The sequence below is a fragment of the Hevea brasiliensis genome, chromosome 11 (assembly GCF_030052815.1).
Source record: "Hevea brasiliensis isolate MT/VB/25A 57/8 chromosome 11, ASM3005281v1, whole genome shotgun sequence".
Taxonomy (NCBI): Eukaryota; Viridiplantae; Streptophyta; class Magnoliopsida; order Malpighiales; family Euphorbiaceae; genus Hevea; species Hevea brasiliensis.
Window position 1 is genome coordinate 51,766,611 of NC_079503.1, and position 15,969 is coordinate 51,782,579.

The 15,969-nt window shown below is 33.5% G+C and overlaps 1 protein-coding gene across 4 annotated transcripts; it reads right to left on the minus strand.

The window, feature by feature from the left end:
• Nucleotides 1–218: 218 nt before the first annotated feature.
• Nucleotides 219–3,809, minus strand: LOC110665888 (isocitrate dehydrogenase [NADP]). 4 transcript variants are annotated; one of them, XR_009141397.1, is made up of 16 exons: nt 3,608–3,808; nt 3,307–3,350; nt 3,100–3,176; nt 2,963–3,000; nt 2,775–2,852; nt 2,597–2,650; nt 2,409–2,510; nt 2,161–2,252; nt 1,940–2,043; nt 1,616–1,684; nt 1,422–1,537; nt 1,210–1,244; nt 959–1,101; nt 710–832; nt 469–623; nt 219–384 (listed from the first exon to the last, which is right to left on the minus strand). XR_009141397.1 is itself a non-coding variant. In XM_021826191.2 (15 exons), the coding sequence occupies exons 1-15, from the start codon at nt 3,654–3,656 to the stop codon at nt 530–532; spliced, it is 1,251 nt and encodes a 416-aa protein (XP_021681883.1). In that variant the 5' UTR covers nt 3,657–3,806; the 3' UTR covers nt 219–529. The 4 variants fall into 4 exon arrangements, 2 of the variants coding, with proteins under 2 accessions (XP_021681883.1, XP_021681894.2); XR_002497051.2 differs by having other exon boundaries at nt 3,100–3,209; nt 3,608–3,807; XM_021826191.2 differs by having other exon boundaries at nt 219–623; nt 3,100–3,209; nt 3,608–3,806.
• Between the last annotated feature and the right edge of the window lie 12,160 nt (nt 3,810–15,969).

Below are 15,969 nucleotides of genomic sequence, written 5' to 3' on the forward strand. Positions count from 1 at the left end.
AATAATTTCCTTGATGAGTCCCTAAAGCCATTCAGAAACCATCAATGCAAAGAATATATAATAATCAAATTTTTTCCCCATTAAACCACACCATTGAAGAGTCTTTCTCCAGAAGTCAAGGAAAGCCCATCAAAAGCCATGCTTTCAACCTATAGTCTATCACAATTCTAATGGTCACATCAAACTAAAGTCACAAACCAATTGTAAGACCCAGAGGATTAGATGGTCCCATAGTAGCACTAATGTAGTAAGTGAAAGAAAATTAGTTCCTGATATATATACAATTTGACATTATTGAGACAATTTATCCATCCTTCAGACACTATCATTTGTCAAAGTTGAGCGAAGTGCGGTGAAAACCATGGCCCATTTAACTTCCTCTCTCTGATCAAGAATGAAACAGAGAACTAAAATATGGATAAAAATCGACAAAAGATAGCCGAAACTGAAAATTATGTAAGTATATACCATGTATGAATTGAAACTAATTATTATCACAAAGCACCTAGCCAGGTTTGAGACCTAGAATTTATAACTTTGCTTTGGCAGACAATCTTGCTTTCAGCTCCTCAGCCACAGCATCGATGAACTCCTCTGTATTTAGGTACTGATCCCTCGTAACCCTATACAAACACAATTTTTAGCTCTATGCAAACTCGAGAGTAACAGCCAAAGCATATAATGGAATCAATGTTTTGCCAATCCTTACTTAGGCCCATGAATAAGTAGCGCAAGATCCTTGGTCATCTTCCCTGATTCAACTGCTCCAACACAGCCTTTTTCCAGTTTCTCAGTGAAGTCCAAAAGTCTGGTATTTCCATCCAACTTTGCCCTGATAAATATGCTCATGTTCATTTGAGGCTTCAAAGTACACTAAAAATTGCATCCTTAAAGATTCAAGCTCTTAATATACACAGCATAAACATATAGTTTAGCAAATGCATCATGAATCTTATACCTGTGTGCAAGACCTCGTGACCATGCAAAAATTGATGCTATGCTGTTCGTGCTGGTTTCACCTCCTTTCTGATGAACCCTGTAATGACGGGTAACGGTGCCATGGGCTGCTTCAGCTTCAATGGTTCTTCCATCAGGACACACCTAGAATGCATCTCCATATTCCCACATGAGAAAATGAAAATATGAAATGGAGAATGAAAACAAGGAAGAAATTTTATGAGAAGAGAAAACTGAACACAGCAAATATACCAGTACAGATGTCATCAACCCAAGAGACCCAAATCCTGAGCCAATGAAAATATATGTTAAAGAAATATAATCAAAGGTATTAAATTTCAGACAACACCACCCACAGAACAAACATCTTTTCCGTTTAGCTTCCATAAGAAAACCAAAAAAAGGAAAAATGCACAAAATGCAAGGTTTGAGTGATTTCTCAGTTTATAACCACTGAAATAGACCTTGGGCTAAGAAATCACTCTGAACATCTCCATCATAATTTTTGCACGCCCATACATAACCTCCTTCACTTTTGAGGGCATAAGCAACCATATCATCAATTAGACGATGCTCATACCTAGAAATTCAGCAATGTAAGACAATGACAAATTGCTAAAACTGGCCAAACAACCAGCATTCTAAGTAAATTACTCACCATATTCCGGCAGCCTCAAACTTGGATTTCCATTGAGTTTCGTAAACTTCCTGAAATATGTCCTTGAATCTTCAGGAAAGTCAAAAGGAGGTAGGCATCAAGGTTCAAGGATACGAGTAACAAAAATGTGACATCGATGAACAGGAAGAAAAGAAAAATATAATGTCATGGCCAAAATCGTCTTTCTGTTCACAGTGACAGATATTCCGAGCTAACCTCTCTCTCTCATAATGACCCAAAAAAAAAAAATTGTTTAATTAGATAAGCATGTCCCAACTAAGGGGAAACAAAGGGAAAAGAAAGACAAGCAAGGTAAGAAAATACCTTCCATCATATTTTTTAAGAATAGTATTTTTTGTGCTAAGATAAAGTGGCCACTTCTTCTGGTAAGCGGTATTCATTGAAGCCTCAGCAAATGCACGAATGGACTGTTCTCCAAATGAAATTAAGGAAAAAAAAACAGTTATTACTAATTTTTAGAAAATCATTATTTTAAAGAAGAGAAGCGGAGGAAAAAAAATAAAAGGAAAAGGGGGAATATGAACCTCATCAGTGTTATACATGGACAATGCGACACCTCCAGCCCCAGTGAACTTGAAAACCTCAAATTCTGTCTTCTCACCACATCCATCTGGTACTGCAGAAGTTTTTAATGCCTTCAGATGATGAGATAAGAAAATATTACAAGACAGAGAAGGAGGGTGAAAGAGCAGAATTTGATATTTGGAAGCCTTTTGGCGAGGTGAAACTAATATGTGACTTCAGAAGGCCACTGTTGAAATGGGATATTTACCAAATACCAGCTTAAGTTTGCCTGATCCTTGTACAATTGTATCAGTTGCTCGGTATTGGTCACCAAATGCATGCCTTCCAATGCAGATTGGCTTCGTCCAACCTTAAAAAGAAAAAGAAAATGTTCAAGTTGTCACATTCTTCCCAATGATAAAGAATCAAACAGAAAGTCAATAAATCATTCTAAACCTGAGACAAGACGCAGAATGTTTTTGCAGATAATTGGTTCTCGAAAAACAGTACCTGATAGAATAACCAAGAGAAAAAATTAAAGAAATAATGGATAAAGAAATAAACAGACAAAAGCGAATTGCAGACCAAAAAAAAAAGATGGAACATGATAAAGGAACAAAAAAAGTATACTCACCATTTAAAATGTTACGAATAGTCCCATTTGGACTCTTCCACATTCTTTTCAAGTGAAACTCTTTGACACGATCTTCATCTATCAGAAAGCAAACCAAGCTTACATAAATTAAACAGCATTCAATAATAATAATAAAAATAAACACAAGGAAGAACATATGCATAATTCGCATAGAGGAAATTTTATACCCGGAGTGATAGTTGCACACTTAATTGCCACATTATACCTAAAATGGCAGGGGAAAAGGGGGAAAAGTCATGCTATAAATAGTGATGAGGATCCTAAGAGTCATAAAAACAAAGAAACTGGGACAATAGCACATTACTTAAGAGTGGCTTCAGCACTTTCTATGGTGACTTTATCATCCGTGGCATCCCGATTAGGGAGTCCAAGGTCAAAATACTTGATATCCAAATCCAAAAATGGGAAAATAAGCTGTGAATCGCCAAAACCATAAGGAAAAAAAAATACAGAATATCACATAATAAAAATTGTTCAAACAATAAGAAGAAGAATAAGAAGATAAGAAGACCTTATCTTTAATGGATTTCCAAATAATTCTAGTCATTTCATCTCCTGCATCACAAAGAATAATGAAGAACATTTATTTCTACAAATCAAAAGCAAAGCTTCAAATACTAATTTGCTAAATGCCCAGTTCAGTATCATGAGCTATTATTGATACCTGAAAATATACATAGAATCACAATCACAAAGTGATCAAGGAATTGATGAAAGGATATCCTATATAATATGAGAGATCATACCCAAATATGAAAGAGCAAAAGATAAAAAAAATATATAGAAGAATTGAGAATTGTAAAGGAACAGACCATCCATCTCAACAATGGGATTGGTGACCTTAATCTTCTCGAACGCCATTTTTATCTGCTACTCAGCTTCGGATTTGGTGAAACAGAAAGAGGGAGGGCGGAGGAAAAGAAAGAAGCCCCAAGGCTTTTAAATTGTAATGACTGCTTCGTGACCCAAGACGGAGACTCCAAACATGTACTCGCTCAAGTCAAAGAGTGATTTTTTCTCCCAATTCCAAACTTAACCAGGGGAATGAACAGTGAATGAAATCTTAAAAATGAAGTGATTTATTTATTTTTATTTTTTTATAGAAAGAAAAATTTAAAAATTATTATTTTTTTATTATTATAATTATATTAATTAAAGGAAAAAGATTTCACAGAAAAAAAATGTTATTATTTTCTACACTCAATTTGAATAGAAAATGAAATGATTCAAATTCACACAAATGCTCACAATTTTTTTATTTATTATTTTTTTATAAAATAAAAGAATTAAATTTTTAATTTTTTTATGATAAAATAAAATTATTTTCTCTTTTTCTTATTAGCTCTTAATTTATTTTGTAACTAGCATAATGTCAATGCTATGCATAAATAATTTATAATTTTATTTTTTTAATTTAATTTTTAATTATATTTTAAATAAGATTAATTATTTTTATTAAATTAATTTTCAACTAAATTTTTTTTATTTAATTTAATTTAATAAATTTTTATAGGTTATAATAATAAATTTTTAATTAATTTTTAATTAAATAATTAAAATACTTATTTAATTCTTTTTGTACATATATTAAGTTTCTATAATTACTTCATTCAAATGTAATAAAATTATTTTATTCAAAAAATAATTTAAATTTCATAAAATTTTTTTATTTTATCTTATAATTTATGTGAATTGATTTTTTTAGATTACAGAAAATATATTAGATTAATGAAAAAAATAATATTATTTAAAAAATATATAAATATAATTTTTTATATTAATATAATAAAAAATATATTAAATTACAAATAATGAATAGAATTATTTAATTTTAATAAAAATGAAAATATATAACATTATTATTAATTAAAAATAACATTTTATTATATTATTTTTTAAAAATATCATATCTTTAAATTTTTATAAAGTGTAAATTTTTTTATTAATTTAATATATTTTTTATAAAATAATTCTTTTTTTTACATAAATTTATGATATAAAATAAATATATTTCATAAAAATTAAAATTTTGAAATGTCACCATTTTTTATTAAGATAATAAATGTTAGAAATACATAATATTTTTTAAAAGATAGATTCCATAATTTTAATATTTTAATTTTAATTTTTTTAATCATATTTACTTGTAATTAAATTTTTGATATAATCATGTTTACGTTCTATTTTTGAAATTCTACTTCCATATAAAAATATAATTGAGAGATAATTTATGCATAAAAATTTAGATATTTAATTACAATTTAAAAATAATTCTATTAAAAATTAATGATAATAAAATATAGATAATCAAAATAGTAGTTATCATTGTATTCGATATATAATTATAATAAAACAAAATATTCAAAAGTTTAAGAAATATTAAATAAGAAATTTATAAAAAAAAATTAGTAATTAAATAAATATTAATTAAATATATTTAAATAAATAAATTTTGAGAATGATAACTAAAAATTTTTGAAGGAAATAATTAAAAAACATAGTAAATAAAAAAAATTTAAGAGCACGTAGATAAAATGAAAATACTTAGTGAAAGTAGAATAGTTGATATGTACTAAATATCTCATACAACATACTATATGTGTACAAACAAATAGAAACTATTTAAATAAAAGTTTAATTTTATAATTAAATATTATTTAATTGAAAAACGGTAACAAAAATATTTAAATATAATTTTCATGATAGTAAAATATTTCTTATTTATTTGGTCATTTTAATTCATAGGCCACAAGTTAGCCTTAATAATAATAATAATAATAATAATAATAATAATAATAATAATAATAATAATAATAATTAATCTTAGGAAAGTGAAATAAAAAGAATATTAAATTATTAACATAAAAATTAATACATAATAATTATAAAATAAGTCAAATATATATATATATATTATAACTTTTTATGAAGAATACACTTTTTATTTCTCAAATTTTTTAACAAAGATTTCATAATAAAAATAATAGAAAATATAACAATATAATAAAAATATTTATTAAAAATATGAAATAATTTAAGGTTGATTAAATTATATGATAGTTGATTATGAGATTACAAATTAATAGTCATCATTGACCTTTCTTATTATTATTATTATTATTATTATTATTATTATTATTATTATTATTATTATTATTGTTTTTGTTTTTGTTATTGTTTTAAATTTATTTTTTAGTTTAAACTATTATTATTATTATTATTATTATTATTATTATTATTATTATTATTATTATTATTATTATTATTATTATTATTATTATTATAAAGAGTGACATGTCGTAAATAATGTTTTTGCATAAATGAATTTATAAGATAATTTATAATTTTTATTTTCTAATTTAATTTTTAATTGTATTATAAATAAGATAAATTATTATTATTAAATTAATTTTAACTAAAATTTCTCTCATATTTAATTTAATTTGAATAAATTTTTATCTATTATAATAATAAAATTGTAACACCCCTATTTGCATAGCCTGGTATATTTCACTATTCCGGTGACCGGAGTCAGTCCGGACAATTAAGGTGATTAGAACCATACTTAAGACAACTAGATAAACCATAAACACAAATAATTAGTAATGTCCAATTAGTTAAGTATAAACAAGAAAAACAGAACATAAGAAGTTAAACGAGCCGAGAGTCACAGTGATGGGTGACCTTATCGGGAAAGACTGCGAAGTCGTTTTAAACTCAAATTTCGAACCGTAAAATGTAACGCTGCGGTCCTTAAGACCCTTATAAACACAGTGGAAAAGAGAAAATCATGAAAAAGAACTGTTAAGCCAGTCAAATAATTAAGTCAGGGAGCCAGAAGAAATATGAAATTAATTGCAAACCGGGATAAACCAGCGATGGACAATTTGGTCAATTGACCCCGAAACCTGACTCCTGACCTAACTGTCAAATAAAATCGGAGAAAAGAAAACTTCGAGATCGAGAATTAAATTAAAGAACTAATAAAAAAAAAAGAAAAGAGAAAATGGAAAAGTCAAAAGGTGATGACATCATTAATGATCTTATGCATGATGCCATAAAGAATAAAATTAATTTAATTACTTATTTAGATTTTTAGGTCTTCCATAAGGATAAAAACAAAACAAAAGGAAAGAAAAAAAAAAAGTAAAAAGTCCTTCTTCTTCTTCTTGTGGACGTCTCCCATCTCTCTCTCTCCCTCACCATTGCAAACCTCTATTAAAGCTTGCTTCAAGCTTTGAAACCACCATTAAACCTCAAATCCTTCCATACTTGCTTCACAAAAACTTGTTCTAGTCACTTGGGAAGGAGCTTGACAACAAAAAGAAAAAGAAAAGAAGAAGTTTTGAAGAAAAAGAAATTCTACATAAAAGGTTAGTAATCAAATTTGATAATTTGAGTTTGATTCTTACATTTCTAACTTATTGAGCTTGTAAATAAACTTAAAATGGAAAGAAAATTTGTTGAGGGATTATATAGAATTTTGGACAGCTAGGGTTTGGTTGGACAAAGTATAAATTTGTTTGAGCTAATCATGTTAGGAAGCTTAATTGAGTTAAGGGAGCATGTTTATAAGTGTTTAATTAGCTAAATGCAACAAATGACATGAATTAGGGTTTTGAACATTAAGATTTAAGGACCAAAAAAGTGAAGAAGTGCTAAATGATGTCTTTGACATATTTTAAGGAAAGAAATGGCCATTTGTGACCGAATTAAGTGTGTTAGAAGTGTTTGAATCAAAGCCAAATTCAGATTGGGTATGCACCATGACCAAAAGTCAACTTTGAGGGACCAAAACTGGAATTTTACAAGTCCAATGGATATGGGACCAATTGGGGATGAAAATAGGCACTAAATGACACAATTTTCATTTAGGAAGCATGCCCAAAAAGTGACTAAAACCAAGTGAACAAATTGATTAAAGTTGAAAAATTGTAGGCTGTCCTGCACAAAAAATGACCAAATGAACAGTGTTTGTTCATTTAGTCATAACTCAAGCTAGGCAGGTCAAAATGACCTGAAATTTTACCAGGGGCTAGATGAGATGTAGACCTAAAACTTTCATGAAGAGTACCAACCTAAATTATGCCATTAACCCAATCAAATTACTGAGTAAAGTTGGATCACTAAATCTGTAAACTACAGATTTACCATATAAATAGTAAAGTTTCAATGGCTATAACTCTCTCTAGAAAACTCCGATTTAGGTAATTCTTGAGCTGATGGAAACCTAAGGCATAGTAGAACATTTCATATGAAGAAAATTAAACCAAATTATGGACCTAACTTGATCAAATTGCTGAACAAATTTGGAATCAATAATCTGCCAGAACAAAATTTTACAGCATGAACAGTAAATGTAATTTGCATATAACTTGAGGTACAAAACTCCAATTGGAGTGATTCAAAAAGGAGAATAAACTTAAGACAATAAGGAACATTTTCTATGGATGAAGTTTTGCCAAATTCCAACAGTAAAATGACCAATGGAACAGTGCAACCTAGACACCAAAAGTTGAAAATTGACAATTTTGCCTAAAAGACTTAAGTGTTGAGAAAATGACCAAAACTAACAAGTTTAGTGACCAAAATGTGGTATGTGGGTGAAGTTGGAATTTCCATACCTATTAAGCCTTAGAAAGTCAAAATTTTAACTTGAATAGTATAGTGAATAATAACCCAAAATACAAAAATTTCAAGAACGTCGAGTTTAGCGCATTAGAGCTAGGTAAAAGTGAAGTTAAATTTATTTTTGGATTTATGCTAAGTTATGGTACTGAAACACTTTGAAACTGTGTGTTTCAGCTAAAAAAGACTTGGGAGCTCTGAAAGACTGAGTCAAGGCCCAGAGGTGACTCACTTCAGGTCTGTGCACAATAATTTTTATTTAAATATATGATTACTGAAAATTTGATTTTTTTGAGTTAATTATGAATTGTGTTGCCATTTATGATTGTGAATATGACTTTGAAAATTGATCAGATTTCTCATAAATTATTTGAATAAATTGTTTTGAACTGATTTTGTATTCACACTTAGCATGACTGTATCACATTATTCCTCCTCCATTTATGGGGTTGAGATCGTTCATTTTCCTCCCTCTCTGGCTTACCAGTTGAGGTCGGGATCAGATGAGTACTCACTAGCTAGCTAGCCACCTCCCTCATTGATTTCGATTAGTGGGGTTGTAGATTGCTTTGTCGTGGTGTACAACACGGCATTGATCAGAAATTTTGTGTCATGGCTTAAGTTGTGTATGATTTGGCAACACTGTGTTTATTGAACTATTTGATCAAATTGTGTTATTATGCATTTTAGTAACCTGTGAAATATGATTGAGAAAAATTTAAATTGTGATTTGATAATGAATGATTTATGTATTATATTTTAAATTTTTACTGTGCACCACTGAGTATTTTTATACTCAGCGATAGCTTATTTTGCTGTCGCAGATAAGAGCAAAGAGAAAGCAGCAGAGTGAGCTACGGGATTGACAAGAACTCTTGATCATTTTGTATGGATATTATTTTATACCCTTGTAATTATTTTGATGTAAATACTGTAATGTCATAAGTATCAATGTAAAGTGAGCAGTTGAATAATAAATTGTAATAATATTATTTTGGATTTTATATCTATAAAGTTAATTTATGCATACAATATTGATAGAATGATATGAAATAGTTTGTTTTGACAATATTTGGAGGTTGAGAGTTAGGAAAAATTTATTGGAAGTGCTTTTTACAGGATTTTGAAGAACGGTTTTCTCCAAATACAAACGAAACTCTGTCAAAATTTTTATAAAATTTGCGATAAAATTAAAATGGATAAAAATTCTTACTAGTTTATAAGCTTTGAATAAATGATTTTAATTCCTATCAAAATGCTCACCACTTCCAAAATGCAAGAAAATAGTTTTAAAATCCCTTGTAGTGTACTTAATGAATTATCGGTAGGTGAAGTTCGGTAGTTCATTAGGTATTCTATGGGATCATGTTATGCCTTACAGAGGGATAAGGTATGACATGTTTTAGTGGTATCAGAGCATGGTTTTGCAATGAATTTTGACTTTTTATGTGACCATTTCTTTGATAAGTACAATCGCTCAAGTGTCTTTAATTGATACATATGACATATTTACATCATGAATATGCACTAACGGAGGTCAACCTCCTTGTGTTTGATCTCAGGAAGTAGAAAATTTGGGAAAATGGAATGGAAGAAGGAGATCATTCTATGGAACAATCTGTTGAGGCTGAGGTTCACGAGAAAGCCCCAGCACTCCAGAATGTGAGTGGGTCAGCCACTCCAGCTCCTACTCCAGCACCGCAGTTTCCTGCTCAGTTTGTATAGCAGATGGCTGCGTTTTTCCAACAAATGGTGGGAAATGTGCCACCCCAAGTTCAGATGCAAGTACCTGTAGCACGACCACAGCCCTCAGCTCGACAATATGAAAAATTGATGAAATTTGGGGCCACCGAGTTCAAGGGCACTGTGGATCCACTGGAGGCAGAACAGTGGTTGGAAAGAATGGAACGAGTTTTCAGAAAGCTGCAGTGTACCGAAGAATTAAAATTTGAATATTCAGTATCTCTTCTGCAAGGGGATGCGTATGAATGGTGGAAGACCATCCCCCACAGCCTGGTTGAGCCACCTGTGCTGACATGGACAGACTTCCTAAGGGAATTCATGCAGAAATGGGTTCCTGATGCATATGTAGATATGAAATTGCATGAATTCTTGAGTTTGAAACAAGGGGACAGAACCATAGCAGAGTATGAGAGAGACTTCTCAAGGCTAAGCCACTAGGCTGGAAGCTTAGTCTCCACCCCTAGAGACAGATGTAAGAGGTTTGAGTCTGGATTAAGGCCGAATTTGAGGATGCAAGTTGTGGGTTTCCACCATCAGAATTTCTCTAAGTTGATCTCACAGGCCCTGGAATTGGAAAAGATAGAATCAGAAGGGGCAGTGAAGAAGGGTACACAAGAGAAAGAGAAGACTGAAAAGACTACTGGACAAGCACCTGAGAGTGGTTCTAGGAAGAGGAAACAGTTTGGGGGATCCAGCTCTCGCAGATCTAGCTGAGGCAGATTCTCTGGCCCAAAACCACCCCGGTCTGGTCAGCAGACCCAGCAAGCACCCCGAGGAGCTCTATCAGTACGACAGTGTGAAACTTGTGGTAAAACTCATGGTGGGGTTTGTTTCAAGGCTACTGGTGCATGTTTTAACTGTGGAGGCAGCGAACATTTCGCTAAGGATTGTACTAGTCCGCGCCGGTCTGGACCTTCTGCTACATCTGAGGGATCAGCCCAAGTCTCTACACCTAGAGGATCACAGCCAGTTGGTAGAGGTAGAGGCAGAGGTAGGGGTCCTGGTAACACTCCTGGAAGTCAAAGCACTGTTAACGGCCCGGTATCCGATGGCGCACGATCGAGTGTATACCATGCGTCAGAGGGAGGAAGCTGAAATATCAGACGTAGTAGCTGGTATTTTCTCCATCCTTGACCAAGATGTAAATGTGTTATTTGATCCTGGCTCCACACATTCGTATGTTAATGCTAGTGTGATGTGTTCTACTGCTATTTAGTGTGTACCAATGGATTACGATGTGCTAGTAACTAGTCCATTAGGCTAGGAGGTCAGGGTAAATAAATTATATAGGGATTGTCCTTTGGTGATCCAAGGACACACTTTTCTGTCTGATTTAACTGAAATGCCCTTCTGAGATTATGACATTATCTTGGGCATGGATTGGCTAGCCAAGCATCATGCGATGATTGACTGTAGACTAAAGATAGTCACTTTTGGTCTTCCTCAGTATGGTGATGTAGTAATACATGGGGAGAGGCAGCTATTGCCTTCAAACATCATTTCAGCTGAACTAGCCAAAAAAATGATTAGGAAAGGGTGTGAGGCGTACTTAGCACATGTGATAGACACCCAAGTGGATAGTCCAGCTCTGAAAGACATCCCCACTGTATGTGACTTTCCGGATGTGTTTCCTGATGAATTGCCAGGATTACCTCCAGAAAGAGAAGTGCAGTTTGAAATTGATGTTATGCCTAGTGTGGACCTAATCTTCATAACGCCATACAGAATGGCACCAGCAGAACTAAAAGAATTGAAAGTACAGTTGCAAGAGTTGCTTGACAAGGGCCTCATCCGCCCTAGTGTGTCACCTTGGGGAGCGCCGGTGTTGTTTGTAAAGAAGAAGGATGGCACTTTCCGGTTATGCATTGACTATCGGCAGTTGAATAAGGTAACAATAAAGAACAGATATCCATTGCCCCGTATTGATGACTTGTTTGATCAGTTGAGGGGTGCAGTTGTGTTCTCCAAAATTGACCTGAGATCAGATTATTATCAGCTGAAAGTACAAGAGCAGAGTATTTCTAAAACTGCCTTCAGAACCCGCTATGGCTATTATGAGTTCTTGGTAATGCCATTCGAGTTAACTAATGCTCCGGCTGCTTTTATGGATCTGAGGAACACTATCTTTAGACCACACCTCGACCAGTTTGTTGTGGTATTTATTGATGATATATTGGTCTATGCGAGGAATGCAGAAGAGCATGATAGACATCTGCGGATTATACTACAGACTTTGAGGGAGAAATAGTTATATGCCAAAATGTCGAAATGTGAATTTTGGCTGAAGGAGATATCCTTTTTGGGGCACATAGTATCAGCAGAGGGTATTAAGGTAGATCCTAGCAAGATAGAAGCTGTCCTTAATTGGAAGCCATCCAGAAATATCACAGAGATTCGTAGTTTTCTGGGTTTAGCTGGATACTACCGTAGCTTTGTGAAGGGATTCTCCATGTTGGCATCTCCATTGATCAAACTACTTAGGAAAGATGTGAAATTTTAGTGGACTGATAAATGCCAGCAAAGCTTTGATGAATTGAAGAGATGTTTGACTGAAGCTCCAGTCCTGACTTTACCTACACCGGGTAAAGAATATACAGTTTACAGCGATGCTTCTCACAATGGGTTAGGTTGTGTGTTGATGCAAGATCAAAATGTCATTGCATATACATCACGCAAGCTAAAACCGCATGAGAGGAATTATCCGACACATGACTTAGAGCTTGCAGCCATTGTGTTTGCTCTTAAGATCTGGAGACATTATTTGTATGGGGAGAAGTGCTACATCTACACAGATCATAAGAGTTTAAAGTATTTGGGCCACCAGAAAGAGTTGAATTTGAGACAGAGGAGATGGTTAGAGTTGATAAAAGACTACGATTGTCTGATAGACTATCAGCCAGGGAAAGCTAATGTTGTGGCTGACGCCCTAAGTCGCATGACTATGGCAAGTCTACGGGTTACTCCTTTATCTTTGGTACATGAGTTAAGATCATTACATTCCAGCTTAGAGATTAATGATGATGGACAGACAACAGTTGCATGGCATGTACAGCCAGTGTTGATTGATCATATCAGAATGGCTGCTCAGAATGATGAAAAGTATCCAAAGTTATTGGAAGAAGTCAGACAGGGCAAGAAACCAGAGTTTTCAATTAGAGATGATGGTCTACTGCTACACCAGGGTGGAATATGTGTTCCTAATGATGTTGATTTGAGACAGATTATTTTGAAGGAAGCACATGAGTCTCCTTTTGCCATGCACCCTGGTGGTACAAAAATGTATAGAGGGCTAAAGGAGCATTACTGGTGGATGGGTTTAAAAAGGGATGTGGCAGAGTTTGTTTCCAAATGCCTAACTTGTTAGTAAGTAAAGGCAGAGCATCAAGTACCCACTGGGTTGTTACATCCACTACCAGTACCAGAATGAAAATGGGAGAGAATAACGATGGATTTTGTGATGGAACTTTTGAGGACACAGAAGAGTCATGATGCAGTATGGGTCATTGTTGACAGACTAACCAAGTCTGCTCATTTTCTGCCAGTTCGGATGGACTATAGTTTAGAAAGATTGGCCAAGTTGTACATTGATGAGATTGTGAGACTACATGGAGTGCCAGTATCCATCGTATCAGACAGAGATCCTAGGTTCACTTCTAGATTCTGGGGTAGTCTTCAGAGAGTCCTAGGAACTAGATTGAACTTCAGTACTGCATTCCACCCACAGACAGATGGCCAATCTGAGAGGGTAATTCAGATCTTGGAGGACATGCTACGGGCTTGTGTGATTGAGTTTGAGGGCAGTTGGGATACACACTTGCTTTTGATTGAATTTGCTTACAACAACAGCTACCAATCAAGCATTGGAATGCCTCCATATGAAGCTTTGTATGGCAGAAAATGTAGAACCCCGTTGTGTTGGGATGACGTGGGTGAAAGAAAGATGATTGGACCCAAAATTGTTCAGCAAACTGAAGAGAAAATTAGGGTGATTAGATATCGACTTAAGACTGCATCAAACCGTCAGAAGTCCTACATTGATTTGAAGAGAAGGGACATTGAGTATGCAGTGGGTGAGAAAGTTTTCCTCAAGGTTTCTCCTTGGAAAAGAATTATGAGATTCGGCAGAAAGGGGAAACTGAGTCCTCGTTTCATTGGGCCTTATGAGGTTCTGGAAAAAGTGGGTCCTTTGGCATATCGTTTGGCACTACCTCCAGAGTTAGAGAAGATACATAATGTTTTCCATGTGTCTATGTTGAGAAGGTATCGATCAGACCCATCTCATGTACTACCAGTAGAGGAAATTGAAGTGAATCCAGACCTCACATATGAGGAAGAACCCATAGAGATTTTAGCTTATGAGGTGAAGCAGCTACGGAACAAACAGATACCATTGGTAAAAGTGCTGTGGAACCATCATTCGGGCCAGGAGGCTACTTGGGAACGAGAGGAGGACATGAGGAGACAGCACCCACAGCTGTTCAGAGATTACCAGGTAAAATTTCGAGACGAAATTTATTTTAAGGGGGTGAGAATTGTAACACCCCTATTTGCATAGCCTGGTATATTTCACTGTTCCGGTGACCGGAGTCGGTTTGGACAATTAAGGGGATTAGAACCATACTTTAGACAACTAGATAAACCATAAACACAAATAATTAGTAATGTCCAATTAGTTAAGTATAAACAAGAAAAACAGAACATAAGAAGTTAAACGAGCCGAGAGTCACAGCGATGGGTGACCTTCTCGGGAACGACTGCGAAGTCGTTTTAAACTCAAATTTCGAACCGTAAAATGTGACGTCGCGTTCCTTAGGACTCTTATAAACACAGTGGAAAAGAGAAAATCATGAAAAAGAACTGTTAAGCTAGTCAAATAATTAGGTCAGGGAGCAAAAGAAATATGGAATTAATTGCAAACCGGGATGAACCAGCGAGGGGCAATTTGGTCAATTGACCCCGAGACCTGACTCCTAACCTAATTGTCAAATAAAATCAGAGAAAAGAAAATTTCGGGATCGAGAATTAAATTAAAGAACTAATTAAAAAAAAGAAAAGAGAAAATGGAAAAGTCAAAAGGTGATGACATCATGCATGACCTCATGCATGATGCCATAAAGAATAAAATTAATTTAATTACTTATTTAGATTTTTAGGTCTTCTATAAGGATAAAAACAAAACAAAAGGAAAGAAAAAAAAAAGTAAAAAGTCCTTCTTCTTCTTCTTGTGGATGTCTCCCATCTCTCTCTCTCCCTCACCATTGCAAACCTCCATTAAAGCTTGCTTCAAGCTTTGAAACCACCATTAAACCTCAAATCCTTTCATACTTGCTTCACAAAAACTTGTTCTAGTCACTTGAGAAGGAGCTTGACAACAAAAAGAAAAAGAAAGGAAGAAGTTTTGAAGAAAAAGAAATTCTACATAAAAGGTTAGTAATCAAATTTGATAATTTGAATTTGATTCTTACATTTATAACTTATTGAGCTTGTAAATAAACTTAAAATGGAAAGAAAATTTGTTGAGGGATTATATAGAATTTTGGACAGCTAGGGTTTGGTTGGACAAAGTATAAATTTGTTTGAGCTAATCATGTTAGGAAGCTTAATTGAGTTAAGGGAGCATGTTTATAAGTGTTTAATTAGCTAAATGCAACAAATGACATGAATTAGGGTTTTGAAAATTAGGGTTTAGGGACCAAAAATGTGAAGAAGTGCTAAATGATGTCTTTGACATAGTTTAAAGAAAGAAATGGCCATTTGTGACCTAATTAAGTGTGTTAGAAGTGTTTGAATCAAAGCCAAATTC

What these genes read in the sequence shown, in the direction of transcription:
- LOC110665888 (XM_021826191.2), bottom strand. Translation starts at nt 3,656, where the DNA reads ATGGCGTTCGAGAAGATTAAGGTCACCAATCCCATTGTTGAGATGGAT. An exon ending in CCATGTATAACACTGATGAG is followed by an intron (nt 2,044 to 2,160) that starts GTTCATATTCCC and finishes TTTGGAGAACAG; the next exon opens with TCCATTCGTGCATTTGCTGA. An exon ending in GGTTGATGACATCTGTACTG is followed by an intron (nt 1,102 to 1,209) that starts GTATATTTGCTG and finishes GATGCATTCTAG; the next exon opens with GTGTGTCCTGATGGAAGAAC.